At 39.7% G+C, this 15,893-nt stretch overlaps 1 protein-coding gene across 3 annotated transcripts in view; it reads left to right on the top strand.

The window, feature by feature from the left end:
• The window catches only part of Pi4k2b (phosphatidylinositol 4-kinase type 2 beta), a 36,461-nt gene that overhangs the window by 16,510 nt on the left and 4,058 nt on the right, over positions 1-15,893 (top strand). For all 3 annotated transcript variants that reach the window (XM_059275871.1, XM_059275869.1, XM_059275870.1), the window contains 4 exons: positions 1,346-1,413; positions 4,122-4,221; positions 7,906-8,039; positions 9,884-9,943. In XM_059275871.1, coding sequence (XP_059131854.1) covers positions 1,346-1,413; positions 4,122-4,221; positions 7,906-8,039; positions 9,884-9,943 — 362 coding nt within the window. The remainder of the gene's footprint in view (positions 1-1,345; positions 1,414-4,121; positions 4,222-7,905; positions 8,040-9,883; positions 9,944-15,893) is intronic.

The raw sequence follows: 15,893 nt of genomic DNA on the forward strand, positions 1-15,893 counted from the left end.
GTAAATCAGATTGTCGTTCCTGAAATCAAAGCCATAAATGTTGGTTCAAGAGTCCACAAGGCTGAGTCCTCCTCAGTGTTGGGAAACAGGTAGTCCTGTGCTGCGGGCCTGACTCATACTGAGCCACAGAGAACACTTCCTGTCCCCTCAGGTGGAGTTGCCCAAAAGCAGGACAGAGCCAGAGACTAGAAATGCTCTCCATGTAGGTGAAAAGATTCCTACTTTAATGTTGCATTATGTCGTTTGTGCTGCACCATGAGGGATCAGTGGTGTAGAGGGGACAAAGCTGTGGTTCCCAGGACTCTCAGGTCAGTATTTCATGAGAACTCACCCAACATGTATCTTCTCAGATACCACCCTCTACAGAAATTACCAGCTGGGGCCAGGCCTGTGCTTGACAAGGCCTCTGGGTGATCCTTATGCGTTCTGCAGCTTGGGAACTACTGCTTTCAAGTTTGTTTTTCATTACTTATATTAGCTTCTGAAAAGCATCCTATAATTTTCTCAGTTTGACTTTCTTAATTCAATAGTCTTAGGTTAATATTAAAACTGGTCCAGAGGACTCAAATGTTGACGTTAGGTGAGGCTACTTTGAATGTGCTTTCTTCCTCAAACGAAAAGGCGTTATCTTTGATTTTAATTAACCTTGATCTAGCCGTTGCCCTTACCTTACAGGGTGGTTCTGAGGGTCAAATCAGTTCGTGTAGAACAATAATCTGGTACAGAGAAAAGTTTAGTAAATGTCAGCTTATATTGACCAGGTTTTTAAAGTTGTTGTAAATCAGAACTTTTCTCTTGTCTTAGTCAGGGTTTTTATTGCTGCAATGAAACACCATGCCCAAAAAGCAGGTTGGGGAAGAAAGCATTTATTTGGCTTACACTTTCATATTGCTGTTCATCACTGAAGGAAGTCAGGACAGGGAACTCAAACAGGGCAGGATCCCAGAGTCAGGAGCTGATGCAGAGGTCATACTGGCTTGCTCCCCTTGGCTTGCTCATTCAACTTTCTTATAGAAACCAGGACTACCCAGGACCGTAAGCCCGGGGCGGGGGGGGGGGGGGGGGGGGGTCCCCACCCACAATGGACTGGGCCATCCCATCAATCACTAAATTAAGAAAATGAAGTTGGATCTGTGGAGGCATTTTCTCAATTGAGAGTCCCTCCTTTCAGATGACTCTAGCTTGTGTGTCAAGTTGACATAAGATTAGCCAGCACATATGTAGTGAATCTGTGCTACAGAAAACCAACAAAAATCTCAAAAACAGGGGGCTTAGATGTTGCCCCTTAGTATGAAGCCATAATATCTGTAAATATCAACTAATAGACTTTTATTTCTTTTGAAAGACAGGGGAAATGATAATTGGCTAATCAAATATGAAAAGACAAAATATGCAAAGAAAATTCAAAGAGAGGTAAGGAAAACTTAGTAAAAGTGTGTATTCAGTTTATATAACAGATTTTTGGGCTGGAGAGATGGCTCAGAGGTTAAGAGCACTGGCTGTTCTCGCAGAGGTCCTGAGTTCAATTCCCAGCAATCACATGGTGGCTCACAACCATCTGTAATGAGTTCTGACACCCTCTTCTGGCATGCAGGCAGAACACTGTATACATAATAAATCTTTAAAATATACATATACATATATATGTGTGTGTGTATACACACACATACACACACACATACACATGTGGTGGTATTGTGTTCCCCAAAATATTGTGCACTCTAATAAACTTATCTGGGGTCAGAGAACAGTACAGCCACTAGATATAGAGGCCAGAAATGGTGGCACACACGCCTTTAATCCTATCACTTGGGAGGCAGAGATCCATTTGGATCTCTGTGAGTTTAAAGCCACACTGGAAACAGTCAGGCATGGTGACTCACACCTTTAATCCCAAGAAGTGAGCCTTTAATCCCAGGAAGTGAGGGCAGAAAGCAGAAAGGTATATAAGGTGTGAAAACCAGGAACTAGGCTGGTTAAGCTTTTAGGCTTTGGAGCAGCAGTTCAGCTGAGATCCATTTGGATGAGGACTCAGAGGCTTCCAGTCTGAGGAAATAGGATCAGCTGAGGAATTGGCAAGATGAGGTGGCTGTGGCTTGTTCTGTTTCTCTGATCTTCCAGTGTTCACCCCAATACCTGGCTCCAGGTTTGTTTTTGTTAATAAGACCTTTTAAGAGTCACATTACACACACACACACACACACACACACACACACACACACACACACACACATATATATGTATGTATATTTATATCAGATTCTTGAAGTTGTTCTTCACCTTGTTTTTGAGGCAGGATGTCTCACGGGAGCTTGCCAAGTCACCTAGGCTGGCCGGCTGTTGAGGTCTCTGCCTTCTTGGCACTAGCATTGCAGGTGTGCCTGTCATACCTGACTTTTCACATGGGTCCTGGGGGTGAAACTCAGGGTCTCAGGCTTGTGCTGCAAGCATTTTGCCAACAGAGCCATCTCCCCAGCTCTGGACTCTACTTCTAGAGCAAATTCCCCCCCATTCCCTCTTTCCTTCCCTTCCTATCTCTTTAGAATTTATTTTGGAGACCAAGTATGACATCCACTCAGTTTTTGTAAAGTTTTTGACATTTGTAGAAATGCCATCTCTACCTTCTTTTTATGCAATTAAAGTTTCTGATATCTAGGGCATGTTTGTATTTACTAATTCTGTTTCTTCTGAGTATTTTGATTCAGTGATAGGTAATACAACATTATGTAATAAAATGGAATATGCGTTTTACTTGTGAATCTTATCCTCTGAACTTTTTAAATGTACTTCTACTTAAAAAAAAAAAAACTGGTTTCAACTTACAAAATAGACTGTAGATTCTCCACACTATCAGAATTACATATTTCAGATTCATTGCTATTAACTTTGGGTGCCTATCTCAGTTACTTTTCTATTGCTGTGAAGAGATACCATGGTTTTTATATGCAATTTATAGGAAGAAAGTTTATTAGGGCCCCCCTAGAGTCCATGACCATTATGGTGGGAAGCATGGCAGCAGGCAGGTAGGCATGGTGCTGGAGCAGTAGCTGAGAGCCCACATCTTGAAACACAAGCACAAGGCAGAGAGAGCTAACTGGGAATGACATGGACTTTTGAAACCTCAAAGCCCGCCCTCAGTGACATACCTCCAAGACTTTACCTTCTAATCCCTCCCAAACAGTTCCACCAACTGAGGACCAAGTATTCAAACATAGAGCCTATGGGGACCATTGTCATTCAAACTACCACAAGTTTAAATATATATATATATGATACATTTTTAGGATAGTTTTTAAGTTTAAGACATACTTTTAGGATAGTTTTTTAAGTTTAAAAAATATACATTGTAGAATGTATAAGACAACATCTTCAATATTTAATCTCTGTGTTCTCAAGTTATCATTTAAGCTGTTGCATCACTTTGAAATGTTTGTACTTGAAGCATTTATCCAGGAAATTTGAAAATTATGTATGCACAGTACTTATTGATATCAAAAAACAAACTTTAGTCATAAAGTAACATGGGTGGATCTTAAAAGTATGCTAAGCAAAAGAAGCTGTGATAGGGGCTGGAGATGGTTCAGTGGTTAAGATCACCAGCTGCTTTTCTAAAGAATATGGGTTCAATCCTAGTACCCCTGTGGTACCTCACAACCCTCTCTGTAACTCCAGTTCCAGGAGATCTGTCGCCCTCTTCTGGTTTCTGTGTGCACCAGGCATTCATGCAGGCAAATACTCATTTACATAAAATCAAATAATTTTTTTAAGAGAGTAACAGTAGACAAATATCAAACATTTAAGCAATGGGTTGTCTAGACTCTTTCTCTAAAGTTAGTATTTTCAAACTTTCTTCTCCAGAGAGGGGAAAAAAAAATTAAATCATTTACTAAGTAAATATATAATTCTAATTTTTTAAAGATAGCAATTATGAAATGTTTCCTGTTTATAAAGATTGTCTCTTCCTTTCTTGCATGATTTTGTTTTCTTTCTGGAAACCTAATTTTAATTTTATAGCTTTTCAAGAGAACATGCACTTAACCCTCAATAATTATTGTAAGTAATTGATCCTTTGGAAATATTTTTGTAGAATCTATTACTAACAGATAATTTTTTCCGTTTAGGAATCAAACTGGATCAATGATAAAGAATTGCTTATTAAAATAGCTGCAATTGATAATGGGCTAGCATTTCCCTTTAAACATCCTGATGAATGGAGAGCATGTAAGTATTTAGAGTTCTCCCAGATGGAAAGGGCACAGAATTGTCAGAGATGGAAATAGCAGAGGGAACTGGATAAAGTGTGATCACTCATTAGGGCTCTGTTCTAGCCCCTGGGGCTTTGAAGGTACGAGTGTCTTGAGTCTTGCTACATATTGTTTGTATACTTTTGGATGACCTTGTTTGGTTTTAGTCTTGGAAATGGGTTTGGTAACTTCCGATTTCTAAGGTATTAGCATAGGAATGATGTATCAGAATGTCTTGGTAGAGCTGTGTGTTGATGTTTTGGGCTTCATTCCTTTAGCAAGATTCAGACCTCTCATGCCGCTTCCATGGTGTTTTAGTTACCCTTCCTGCCTTTACTGCTGAAGATGATTGTTTTTGATACATTTGGAGCCAGTTTGGGACATTTCTGTTGTATTTAAAATTGTCCATATCTTGAATTATTATTATTATTTCTTCCTCTTCCTCCTCTCCTCCTTCTCTTCCTCTTGTTTTTCTTTCTTTCTTTTTTTTTCTCTTTTGAGACAGAGTTAACTGTCCTGGAACTCAACTCTGTAGACATTTAGGAATATTTTAATCTAAAGATTTCTATATAAAAAATATTTCTAGCCTGGCATTGGTGGTGTACACCTTTAGTTTCATTACTCGGGAGGCAGATCTCAAAGTTCAAGGCCAGCCTGGTCCACAGAGTGAGTTCCAGGATAGTCAAGGCTACACACAGAAACTCTGTCTTGAAAACAAAACAAAACAAAAAATTCTAAATCAGTGGATTTTGAAGGAGAGTCCATTCTTGGCATTTTCAAAGTGTCTATTAGTTTTCCAGTGTACTATGCTATGATGTATAAATATGGATATTTTTTCACTTAGTAATTTCTTTGTGATTATAAACATGATCCATTTAAAAGACTGTATTTGAAAGAATGTTTGGGCATAAAGTTTCCTATATTTGTTCTTTAAAATTTGTTAGTTATTTATTAGTCCTAGAATGCCCTCCACCTGTCTTTAAGCACTTAATCTGTTAACTTTTGAGAGTCCATAGCTGATTTTTTAAAATCAATTTCTTCTTCCATCTTTTGGCTTCGTATTTCATATACAAAAGACCTAGTGTTTAATATTCCTGGGTTCATTTGTGCAAAATATAATACATTTTATTGCTTTGTTTTTTGCCTTTGTTTTTCTTTTGTAATGTTGCTAAACTGCCTTTCATATTGTTAGCATTGACTTGGTATCTATACTTTGTATTTTTTAAACTTCTACCATTTTGTTTTAGGTATGACATAAAGCAGCAGATGATTCCTTTTAACTCAGTCTGAGTTTTTCAATGGGTAGCTTTAACTGTTGGTAGATTTGGACTTTTCTTACTTTTATTTTTAATTTACCATAAATTCTAATTTGTTTCTTTTTTCTTTTCTCATGTTTTGTGGAACTGATTTGAAATGCCCTGGTTGCATTTTATTTTTCCCACTAACCATTTGGAATCTATATGCAAATTGCTTTTTTAAAGTGGTAGGTTTGTAAACTTCCTATAAAACATCTGGGAACTTTTGCCAAATATGCGGTTGGGGATCAAGGGTCTGGAGCTTGCAGAAGAATTGGTATTAAGGGTATAGGGATGTTTTAGCTGTCGTCTTTATAGTGAAAGGCATGGCTTTATTTACTGTCATCCAGGGAAATCATGGAGAACAAATACCATTGCCTAACACAGTGCCAGGAATATAAATACTCAATAAGTTTGATGAGTGCCTAATGAACGAAAAAAGGACTAATAGAGTCTTGGAGAACAGTAACATTCAAAGAGGGAAAGAAAGCCAGCAGAGATGGGGAGTACTTTCCTTTCAAGACAGAAAGAAAACTTTAGAGAGTGGTGTCCACAAAGCCACAGTGGAAGAACTGTATAAAAAAGATGAGACACAGCACCTCGCTGGCTGAGTAGCCTGACTCACTTGAGCTGTGAGAGGCCCTTAGACAGGCTCAGGGGGCATGGAGGTGGTGGAGGTGGATGGTGATAGTAGGAATTGGAGGACAGGGATTAGAAGCAGAAATAGACAAAGAATAAGAGCTTTTTAAATGAAATTGTTAAGAGAATGGAGAGAAGCTGAAGAGATGGCTTAGAGGTTAAAAGCACTGCCTGTTCTTCCAGAGGGCCTGAGTTCAATTCCCAGCAACCACATGGTGGCTCACAACCATCTATAATGAGATCTGATGCCTTCTTCTGGCCCGCAGGCATGCATGCAGATAGAATGCTTTATACATAATAAATAAATATTTTTAAAAAAAGAGAGAGAGAATGGAGAGAATAAACAGCTTAAAGGAATGTGGGCCATACATGTAAAACTCACAGTTTAAGTCTCACACTGCTAAGATGTGGGTAGAAATAAGGGATGAATCTAAGAGCAGTTGACTTTCCTTGTTGCAGCCAGGCAGCGGTGGCACACGTCTTTAATCCCAGCACTCAGGAGGCAGAGCCAGGCAGATCTCTGAGTTCGAGGCCAGCCTGGACTAGAGTGAGATCCAGGACAGGCACCAAAAGTATACAGAGAAACCCTTGTCTTGAAAAACAACAACAATAACAAAGAACCAAACAGACTTTCCTTGTTGCTGTGACCAGATGCCTTATTGAAGCAATTTAAGGCAGGAGGAATATATTCTGGCTCATGGTTAAGGGTATTCAGTCTATCCATAATAGGGAATGGATGGAAGAGAAAGCCTTTAAAAGCGTGAGGCAGGCCAGTCCCCTGCGTGGTGGTACTCCTGTAATCCCAGCACTCTAGAGGCAGAAGCAAGCATATCTCTGAGTTCAAGGCCAGCCTGGTCTATATAACATGTTCCAGGCAAAATAGGGCCATATAGTTAGAAGTTGTTGTGGGGGAGGGGAACAGAAGCTTGAGGCAGATGCTTCACATTTTAACCCATCAAAAAGCTACAGACTATAATTCCCTAATCCCACTCCTGTAGCCCTACATCTACTTCATAAGTCCCAGGTCCAGAAGGCTCCACAGCTTCCCACACATCACCAGCACATCCCAACTGTTTAAACACAGCATTTCACATTCCCTGGACAAGTAGAGTTATCCAGTTGGTGATTCTACAATCTACCTATGGCTCCTCCCTTTCTAGAAGATTCCACTGGCTACTAATCTTCCTAGTCTATTGCTAAGCTACTTCCCAGTCCTAGACTCATAAATGGGTGATTTTTTTTAATCCTTTAAAGCCACTTATTGAGTTCCTAGTTATTTAAAGTTTTAGAGTTTCCTCTAGGTACAAGTCCAATTCTTGATCATTTGAAGTTGTGGAAGACAGGAGCTCTGGTCCATGAGACTTGATCTGGGTGTGTGCATGATTACAAGTTCCCACCAGTTTCTTAACCCCAAACGTGATGTGTTCTGATACAGGTTTTTTGAGATAGTGCTGTCTGAATTAGACTCATTATCAAGGCCCCCCTCTTTACTGTGTGATGCTCAGAAACAGATCAGCTTCAGACAAGATCTTCCTATGCATTGTCATCCTGATTGGCCATCTGAGTCAGGAATCTGAATAGCTTGTGTTGTAAAGGATGACTGTATTTTGAGAATTTCTTTTTCTTTTCCTTTATTTGGGAGAAGCTGGGAATTGTAGGAAAGACTAGCATAAATGTGAGTCTGAACAAGCCATTACTCACTGCTCATTAACATCTATTTCTACTAGACCCGTTTCACTGGGCTTGGCTTCCTCAAGCTAAAGTTCCTTTTTCTGAAGAAATCCGAAACTTGATTCTACCCTTTATCTCTGACATGAACTTTGTACAAGATTTGTGTGAAGATCTTTACGAACTCTTTAAGGTAAAAAGTTTAGTTTGGAGGATGTTTTTGACTTCCTGGGCATACAGTTATTGTTTTCTATATTAAATTTTACTTTTCACTTTTATTTCTGTGGTGCTAAGGATTGAACTGAGGGCCTTCTGCATGCTATACACGCATTTGACCACTGAGCTATATCCCCAGCCCCGCCCCCTCATTGTTAGGAATGAATGTTAGGACTGTAGGTCAGGCTGCTCTAAGAAGGGGCCTCAGGCTGGGCCACCCATGCAATGCCCATGTCTTCCTTACAGTTCTAGGGGCTGAAGTCTGAGGTCAGGGTAGGGGCATGGTCAGCTTTTAGGTGGCTTTCTTCCAGCTTGCATTCCATTGACTTCTCGTTCATTACATTCTTACGTGTTGTAAGAGAACAAGCTAGCTCTGGACTGCTGCTTCTAAGGGAACTAGCCCCATTCCTGGGAGGTCCACCTTCATAATTTGATTACCACTAAGAGACCTCACGTCCAAATGCCGTAACAGCGGAGATGAGATTTCATCACACTGCGAACACAAGCTTTATATTTAACTTTAAACTTATAACATCCCTGCAGCACTATTTTTATCATTTAGCTGTTGGTGAAATTAATGTTGAGAGAAATCAAGTTCATTGCCCAGATTTGGAATATAAACATAGATCCGTCTTATACCAGCATTTTAAAAATATTTATCTTTTCGGTATATGGATGTTTTGTCTGCTTGCAAGTCTTCTGTACCGTGTGTGTGGTACCTACGGAGACTGGAGGAGGCCAAAAGAGGGTGTTGGATCCCCTGGGGTGGAGAATCAAACTGCAAGCACCCCCCAGTACTCTTAACCATTGAGTCATCTCTCCAGCCCTAGCAATATTTTCATTTTGTACCAGTAGCTTACTCTTGGCTGCAGAAGCACAGATGTACACATAGTTCTTAGAGGACAAAATTAAGCAAACATTTGTCCTTATACTAATTTTTAAAATATTTAGTTTTGACTGTCAAAGAAAATGCAGTTTTTAAAAATATGCTGTGTAGCCGGGCGGTGGTGGCGCACGCCTTTAATCCCAGCACTCGGGAGGCAGAGGCAGGTGGATCTCTGTGAGTTCGAGGCCAGCCTGGACTACCAAGTGAGTTCCAGGAAAGGCGCAAAGCTACACAGAGAAACCCTGTCTTGAAAAACCAAAAAAAAAAAAAAAAAAAAAAAAAAAAAATGCTGTGTTAAGCCTCATTTGCAGATCTACCTCTTGTGTTGCTTACAGCACAACCTGACACATGGAGAGGAATAGCAATTTTGTTTTTATAATACACACATTTGTAAAGTTATGTTTACTACTCAGTAGTAAATCAAGGCTTTTTCTCCAAGCTGGATTTTTATAAAATCATTCTTTAAATTGTAATGTGTGTTTTGTGACTTGATAGGATTTAATTCTTAAAAAAAGCCTAAACCCATCGGCTCATATTAAACCCTTTCTAGAGCAAGTTTGGAGTATAAGCAAATAAAACTTCTCTTGTTGTTCTAAGACTTCCCCAAAATACATCAGACTGAAACACTCTTTTCTCACCCCATGGTGGTGCACTAATCCCAGCACTCGGGAAGCAGAGGCAGTCAGATCTTTTTTGAGTTTGAGATCAGCCTAAGCTACAGAGCCGGTTCCGGGACAGCCAAGGCTACACAGAGAAACCTTGTCTCAAAAAGCAAACAAACATAACCCCACTCTTTTCTCATTTGTTTTCAATTGGAAAGCTTTCTTATGGCCTTTTTTTGCTACATGGAAGGGTTTGTTTTAGTATTTGTTATTTGTTTAAAAGCTGATGGTGTTTGGAACTGTATTAACCTCCCACCCTCCTTTCTGTAACAGACTGACAAAGGATTTGACAAAGCTGCTTTTGAAAGTCAGATGTCTGTGATGAGAGGCCAGGTAGGTCCCTGTTTAATACTGTTTGTTAAGAATGTCTGCTTGAGACAGTTATCAACTTCCCCCCACTATGACATTGAAGTGTAGCTCCTAATGCTACCTGTAATGCTGAACCCAGATAGCTCAGGTGATACTCGACATTGGTTTAAGTAGTAGTTCACCACCGTTTCCCTATAAATTAGCTATTTTCCCCTTGGGTGCTGTTTAACCAGTTGTTTGCTCAGCATAACTGCTTGCCTCCTGCCCCTTTAAACACTCCATGTGGAATCCGGGTTGCACAATGCATGTAGGCAAACATTCTCCCACTGAACCACATCCTCAGCCCCACTCGTCCCCATTTTGATGACTATTTTCTGAGTGTCCTACCTTTTTTTCTTCCTCAGAGACACTTGCACAAACATTTCCATACCAGATTCTTCTGCCAGGAGGTAATTTTCCATCTGGAACATACTTGGCTTTTTTAGAGCAGTTACATCAGCAAGGTTGTGTGCTGACTATGAGAGGACCACATGATTTCAGCTGAGTCTTCTTACTCTCTCTCTTACCACTTGGACCTGAGATAAAGGCCCTAGGCCTGTGCGCATGAGCCTGAAGGTCATGCTCACTCACAAGCAATACCATCTGGTTCAGCTGTGTTCCAAAAGGAAGATTTGTGATGATAACTACCTTTAGTGACTCTAAACTAATGTCCTCACCCTAAGAGCATACATTTAATATAGTATAGCTATTTGCTTCTGTGTTGTGTCAAAGATGAGTCTAGTTTTTCCATTGACTATTGAATTATACACAGTGGTATAATGGTAAATATGAAATCAGATCTAACTATCAAGATAAAGTTAACATTGCAGAGGCCCTTAAGAGCTAGAGTATGAATTCCAGCTGGAAGGGATTACAGAAGTTATGAGTTTTAGCATTAAAGAAGAGTTGTGATAGGAGGAAAGCAATCTAAAATCCCTGTGAGGTTTCGTGCTTGTGTGTGTGTGTGTTGGTGAGAAACAGACTCCCTAATAGTAAAATCATGGAGCAGCAGTCTGTGCTTCACAGATGAGCCAGGCCAGGGCACCCAGCTAGGAGGCTGTCATGTGAGTAGAAGGGATAGGGACCCATGCTCACACTTACAGAGTGAGTGGTACTATCCCTTAGGAGAGTTAACTGCACTTACAGGTGGAAGGAATCAAGGCACAATTTGACTTGTTGCTTGAAACAAACTAACTTGACACAGGAATATGGTTCATCTTCTAGACATTTGTCCTAAAGGATGTATATCCTCTGGAGATCTGTCCTAAGTCCTCAAGCAGCACCTGAAACCAAGCACTGTAGACAAATAACCTATGACAAAACTTGGTTAGCAATGACAATGTAAAAAAAAACGAAGTAATTATAATAATATATTGAAACTTACAAATTCCTTGTTTTTCAGTTTTTCCTTTCAATAATTTCAAATTTATGTTGACTGTGACAGGTAACTGAAACCCATAGAGAAGAGGGAACTTCTCTGTGTTTATTGTAGGAATGCCATTTTAAATTTAAAATGTTATAAACAATTGTGTAAGTTTCAGTATAGTTTGAAGTTCACACATGAGAAATTTAAAACAAAACAAAAAACCCTACCTGCCTGAGAAGGTAACAACATTGAGCTCTGAAGTTAGATAAGACATGCCATGGGTCTCTGCTGTCTAGAGTTCATTTATTCATAGCCTCTCATTCCAAAGAACTTAGTCATTACAAAAATAGGTGTGTAGAGCTAGGCATGGTAGTGCACATTCATAATCGCAGTACTCTGGAGGCTGAGGCACAAGGAGCCCCCAGTTCAAGGTCAGCATGGACTACATAACAGGATCTTGTCTGAGAGAGAGAGAGAGAGAGAGAGAGAGAGAGAGAGAGAGAGAGAGAGGGAGAGAGAGAGGAGAGAGAGAGGAGAGAGGGGGAGAGGAGGGGAGACAGAGGGGAGAAGGGAGGAGAGGGGAGGGGGGAGGGGAGGAAAGGGGGAGGGGAGGAGAGGGGGGAGAGGAGAGAGGAGAGAGAGAGCGAGAGAGCAGTGCATGACAGGGTCAAGATCTGAAGAGAGAAAAGAATAAAATAATAGTGTCTTGATTATGAAATTTGATTTGATATATTTTAATTTTATTTTTGAATATGTGTGTGGTTTGTGTATGTGTGTATAAGTATATGTGTATAGGTGGATTTTTCTATCCCTCCAGCCAGCTCACAAATAACCACATGGAGACTTATTATTAATTATGAATGCTCAACAGATAGCTTAGGCTTGTTTATAACTAGCTCTTATAACTTTAGCTGGGCGGTGGTGGTGCACGCCTTTAATCCCAGCACTCGGGAGGCAGAGGCAGGCAGATCTCTGTGAGTTTGAGGCCAGCCTGGGCTACAGAGTGAGTTCTAGGACAGGCTCCAAAGCTACACAGAGAAACCCTGTCTCGAAAAACAAACAAACAAAAATAATAATAAATTAACCCATTTCTATTAATTTTACTTTCTGCCTTGTGCCTTTATTACCTTTACTCTGTACTGCTCATGCTGCTTTTCTGCTTCCTCCATGTCTGGCTGGCGACTCTGCCTTCTTCCTCCCATCGTCCTCTCTGCCCCAAATATCCTGCCTAGCCATTGGCCATTTAGCTTTTTATTAAACCAATCACAGTAACATCTTTACACAGTGTAAAGGAATATTACACTAATTTCCCCCTTCTTGTCTAAATAAAAAGGAAAGATTTTAACTCTAAAATACAATAAGAACAATTATCAGGTATTGTTTAGGAAAGGAAAGGTATTAACTTTAACAAGAAACTATATACAATAAGAACACTTATCAAATAAGAATTAGATTTACAATGCCCAGTCCATTTGTATTTGGCAGATTTAGAGAAAATACTCCATTATCTGTCTTTACTTGATGAGTCCAAAGTTTTGTACCTAATTTACTTTCTAGCATGACTAAAGAAAACTATAACTATCTAGTCTTTAACCCCATCAAAGATCTAAGAAGGATTTAATATTACCTGAGTAAACAGGAAGTGCAGAGCAAGCAACTTCTAAAACTAAGAAAGGACAGAGACATCTGGCTCCCTGGCCAGTCACCCGAGGGTTCCTCTGCTATGTTGGAGCATCCATCTTCTGCCTACAAGCCTAGAATATCTGCCAGAAATTTCTGTGAACTGGGAATTTTGAAGGACTGTCCTGACTTGTTTTGGCAAAGTTCAGCGTCACTTTCCTGTACGTCTTGTAGAATGTCTGGCAGACTTGGTATGAAGCAGGAATTTTGAAAGACTATCCTGCCTTATCTTGGCAAAATTCAACGGTGTTTTTCCTTTGTGTCCTGCTTGTCCAGTTTGTATAGCATACTATCAGCAGTCAAGACAAGAGCAGTTTTTTGCCCAAATGGCTAGTTTTGCCATGTTGAAAGCAAACTCCATATGGAATATCTTTGATGCCCATCATCTTCCCTGAAGTAAACTGTTGCTGTTATGAAAAGCCCTGTATTAACAAAACATTTTAAATGCCATATTCTGTAGGTCTTTGAAGTGTTTGAACACCATCTGTCTATCTAAAATACATCTCTGTTTGACCTTGAAAACATACCTAACATGAGTACAAGTTTGATTGTTGTAGGTGACTACTAAACTGCATTTCTTTATTATCCTAAATAGCTTCCAATGACTAAAACTTTACATTTTTAAATAAGCTGTATAGGTACAATACCTTAAATAAGAATAGAAACATATATAAAGTATAATAAAAATAACTTTAAATTTGTATCAATATATAAAAATTCATACCAATGTAAAATATTTGAGACTAGTAGTTCAAAAGTAGACTCAACAATCCACTCTTTTATCCCATTATTTCTATACTATATCCTCCCTTTTTCTCTTCAGAAAGAGATCCCTGAATCTAATCTCCTTTGTTTAGTTTTTTTTTTTTCTGACCATGACTAGTAACAGTTTGTAACCAACCCTCCTAAACAATGACAAACATCCATAACCCACTGACCAAAACCATCCACCCCATCTTTTGGGAATGTGGGTGTTGTGTTTTCTAGACTGTTTCCTGTTGTCTAGGGGTGCTGGCATCTTTGGGGGACCCTTCAAAAATTATAATGGTCAAGTCCTGGCTAGAATAGTCTGTGAGGCTAGACTATCTCAGCCTGTTCTGCATGCATAATTCTGAGGAAACTGCAACATAAGCATTCTGAGAGGCTGGATGTGAGCCACTTGTTTTCACTGGTGTCTGGTCCCCTTGTTCTGAAAACACAAACTTACAAAGGTATCATCCATATCTGCATTAATACAAGTATGGGCTGTGCATTTTACATAGGCCAGCCAAAGATGATTTTTTTGTTTTATGTTTGAGCGGGTAAAAATATACGTTACTTGTCTTGTAGTTATTTTAGGTTTATTTCTTTATGTCTATAACCAGGATTTTCAGGGAGTCTTCCCTGATCAAATCTGATCTCCATCAACCTTGATCAAATCCACAGCGTTTTGTTTCCTGTGGAAACAAAAACGTAACCTCTTCCCCAACATAACATATTTTTTGACATACATTTTGAAGTTAAGACATTTTAAAATTATATAGGTTGTTTAGTAATTTTTATATTCCAATGTCAGCAGCCATTGTTCGCTCATCAACAATCAAAAATTTGAAGTTAATACAACAAACACCGTACAGGACCCAGACTCTCTGTGTACTTTCTATTTTTACGTGGCTTTTCTTTTTTGTATTATTTGTAAATGACTTACTTTTTTCTATGACTGACTGTACACATTTTCTTTTCTTTCTTAAGCCTATGCACATTTTTAAACACACTGTAACCTGTTTAGAGGTTTTCTTCCATCTGAACCTGCTTTACCGTGTATCTGTAACCTTTTCTGTCTGTATGAGCAAATTCTTATACTGCTGCACATCTTAGCTCATGGCATGCTGGCAACTGAAGCCCACAGGCAATGGCCAAGAGATGAGTCTCTACCATGGCCTGTGTGAGAGACTGCGGGACTAGGAAGCCACGTTTGGCTCTATTTTTGTGTATTTAAAACCTTTTTTTAAGTTTTCTCAGGTCTTATGTAGAAATATGTGCCTGGACATTGGGCGCCTTTTGTAGGTGGATTTTTCTGTCCCTCCAGCCAGCTCTCAAATAACCACACGAAGACTTACTTATTATGAAAGCTCAGCCAATAGCTTAGGCTTGTTTCTAACTAGCTCTTTTTTGTTTGTTTGTTTGTTTGTTTGGGTTTTTGTTGTTGTTGTTGTTTGCAAGACAGGGTTTCTCTGTAGTTTTGGTGCTTGTCCTGGATATCGCTCTATAGACCAGGCTGGCCTTGAACTCACAGAGATCCGCCTGGCTCTGCCTCCCAGGTGCCAGGATTAAAGGCGTGCGCCACCACTGCCCGGCCTAACTAGCTCTTATAACTTAAATTAACCCATTTCTATTAATTTTCTTTCTGCCTCATGGCTTTATTACCTTTACTCTGTAATGCCCATGCTATTTGTCTTCTTTGCTCTGTGCTTGGCTGGTGACTCCACCTTCTTCTTCCCAGCATTCTCTCTGCCCTGAAAATCCTGCCTAGCTATTGGCTGCTTAGTTTTTGGGTTTGGTTTTGGTTTTGGTTTTGGTTTTGGTTTTGGTTTTGGTTTTGGTTTTGTTTTTTTTTTTGGTTTGGTTTGGTTTGGTTTGGTTTTTCGAGACAGGGTTTCTCTGTGTAGCTTTGCGCCTTTCCTGGATCTTGCTCTGTAGACCAGGCTGGCCTCGAACTCACAGAGATCCGCCTGCCTCTGCCTCCCGAGTGCTGGGATTTAAAGGCATGCGCCACCACTGCCCGGCTTATTTTTTTATTAAACCAATCACAGTTACATATTTTCACACAGTGTAAAGGAATATTCCACAATGTGTGTTGGTGTGTGTGCATCTTGAGATAGACAACAGATGTCTGCCCTGGTTGCTTTC

Source organism: Peromyscus eremicus, chromosome 10, assembly GCF_949786415.1.
Source record: "Peromyscus eremicus chromosome 10, PerEre_H2_v1, whole genome shotgun sequence".
NCBI lineage: Eukaryota > Metazoa > Chordata > Mammalia > Rodentia > Cricetidae > Peromyscus > Peromyscus eremicus.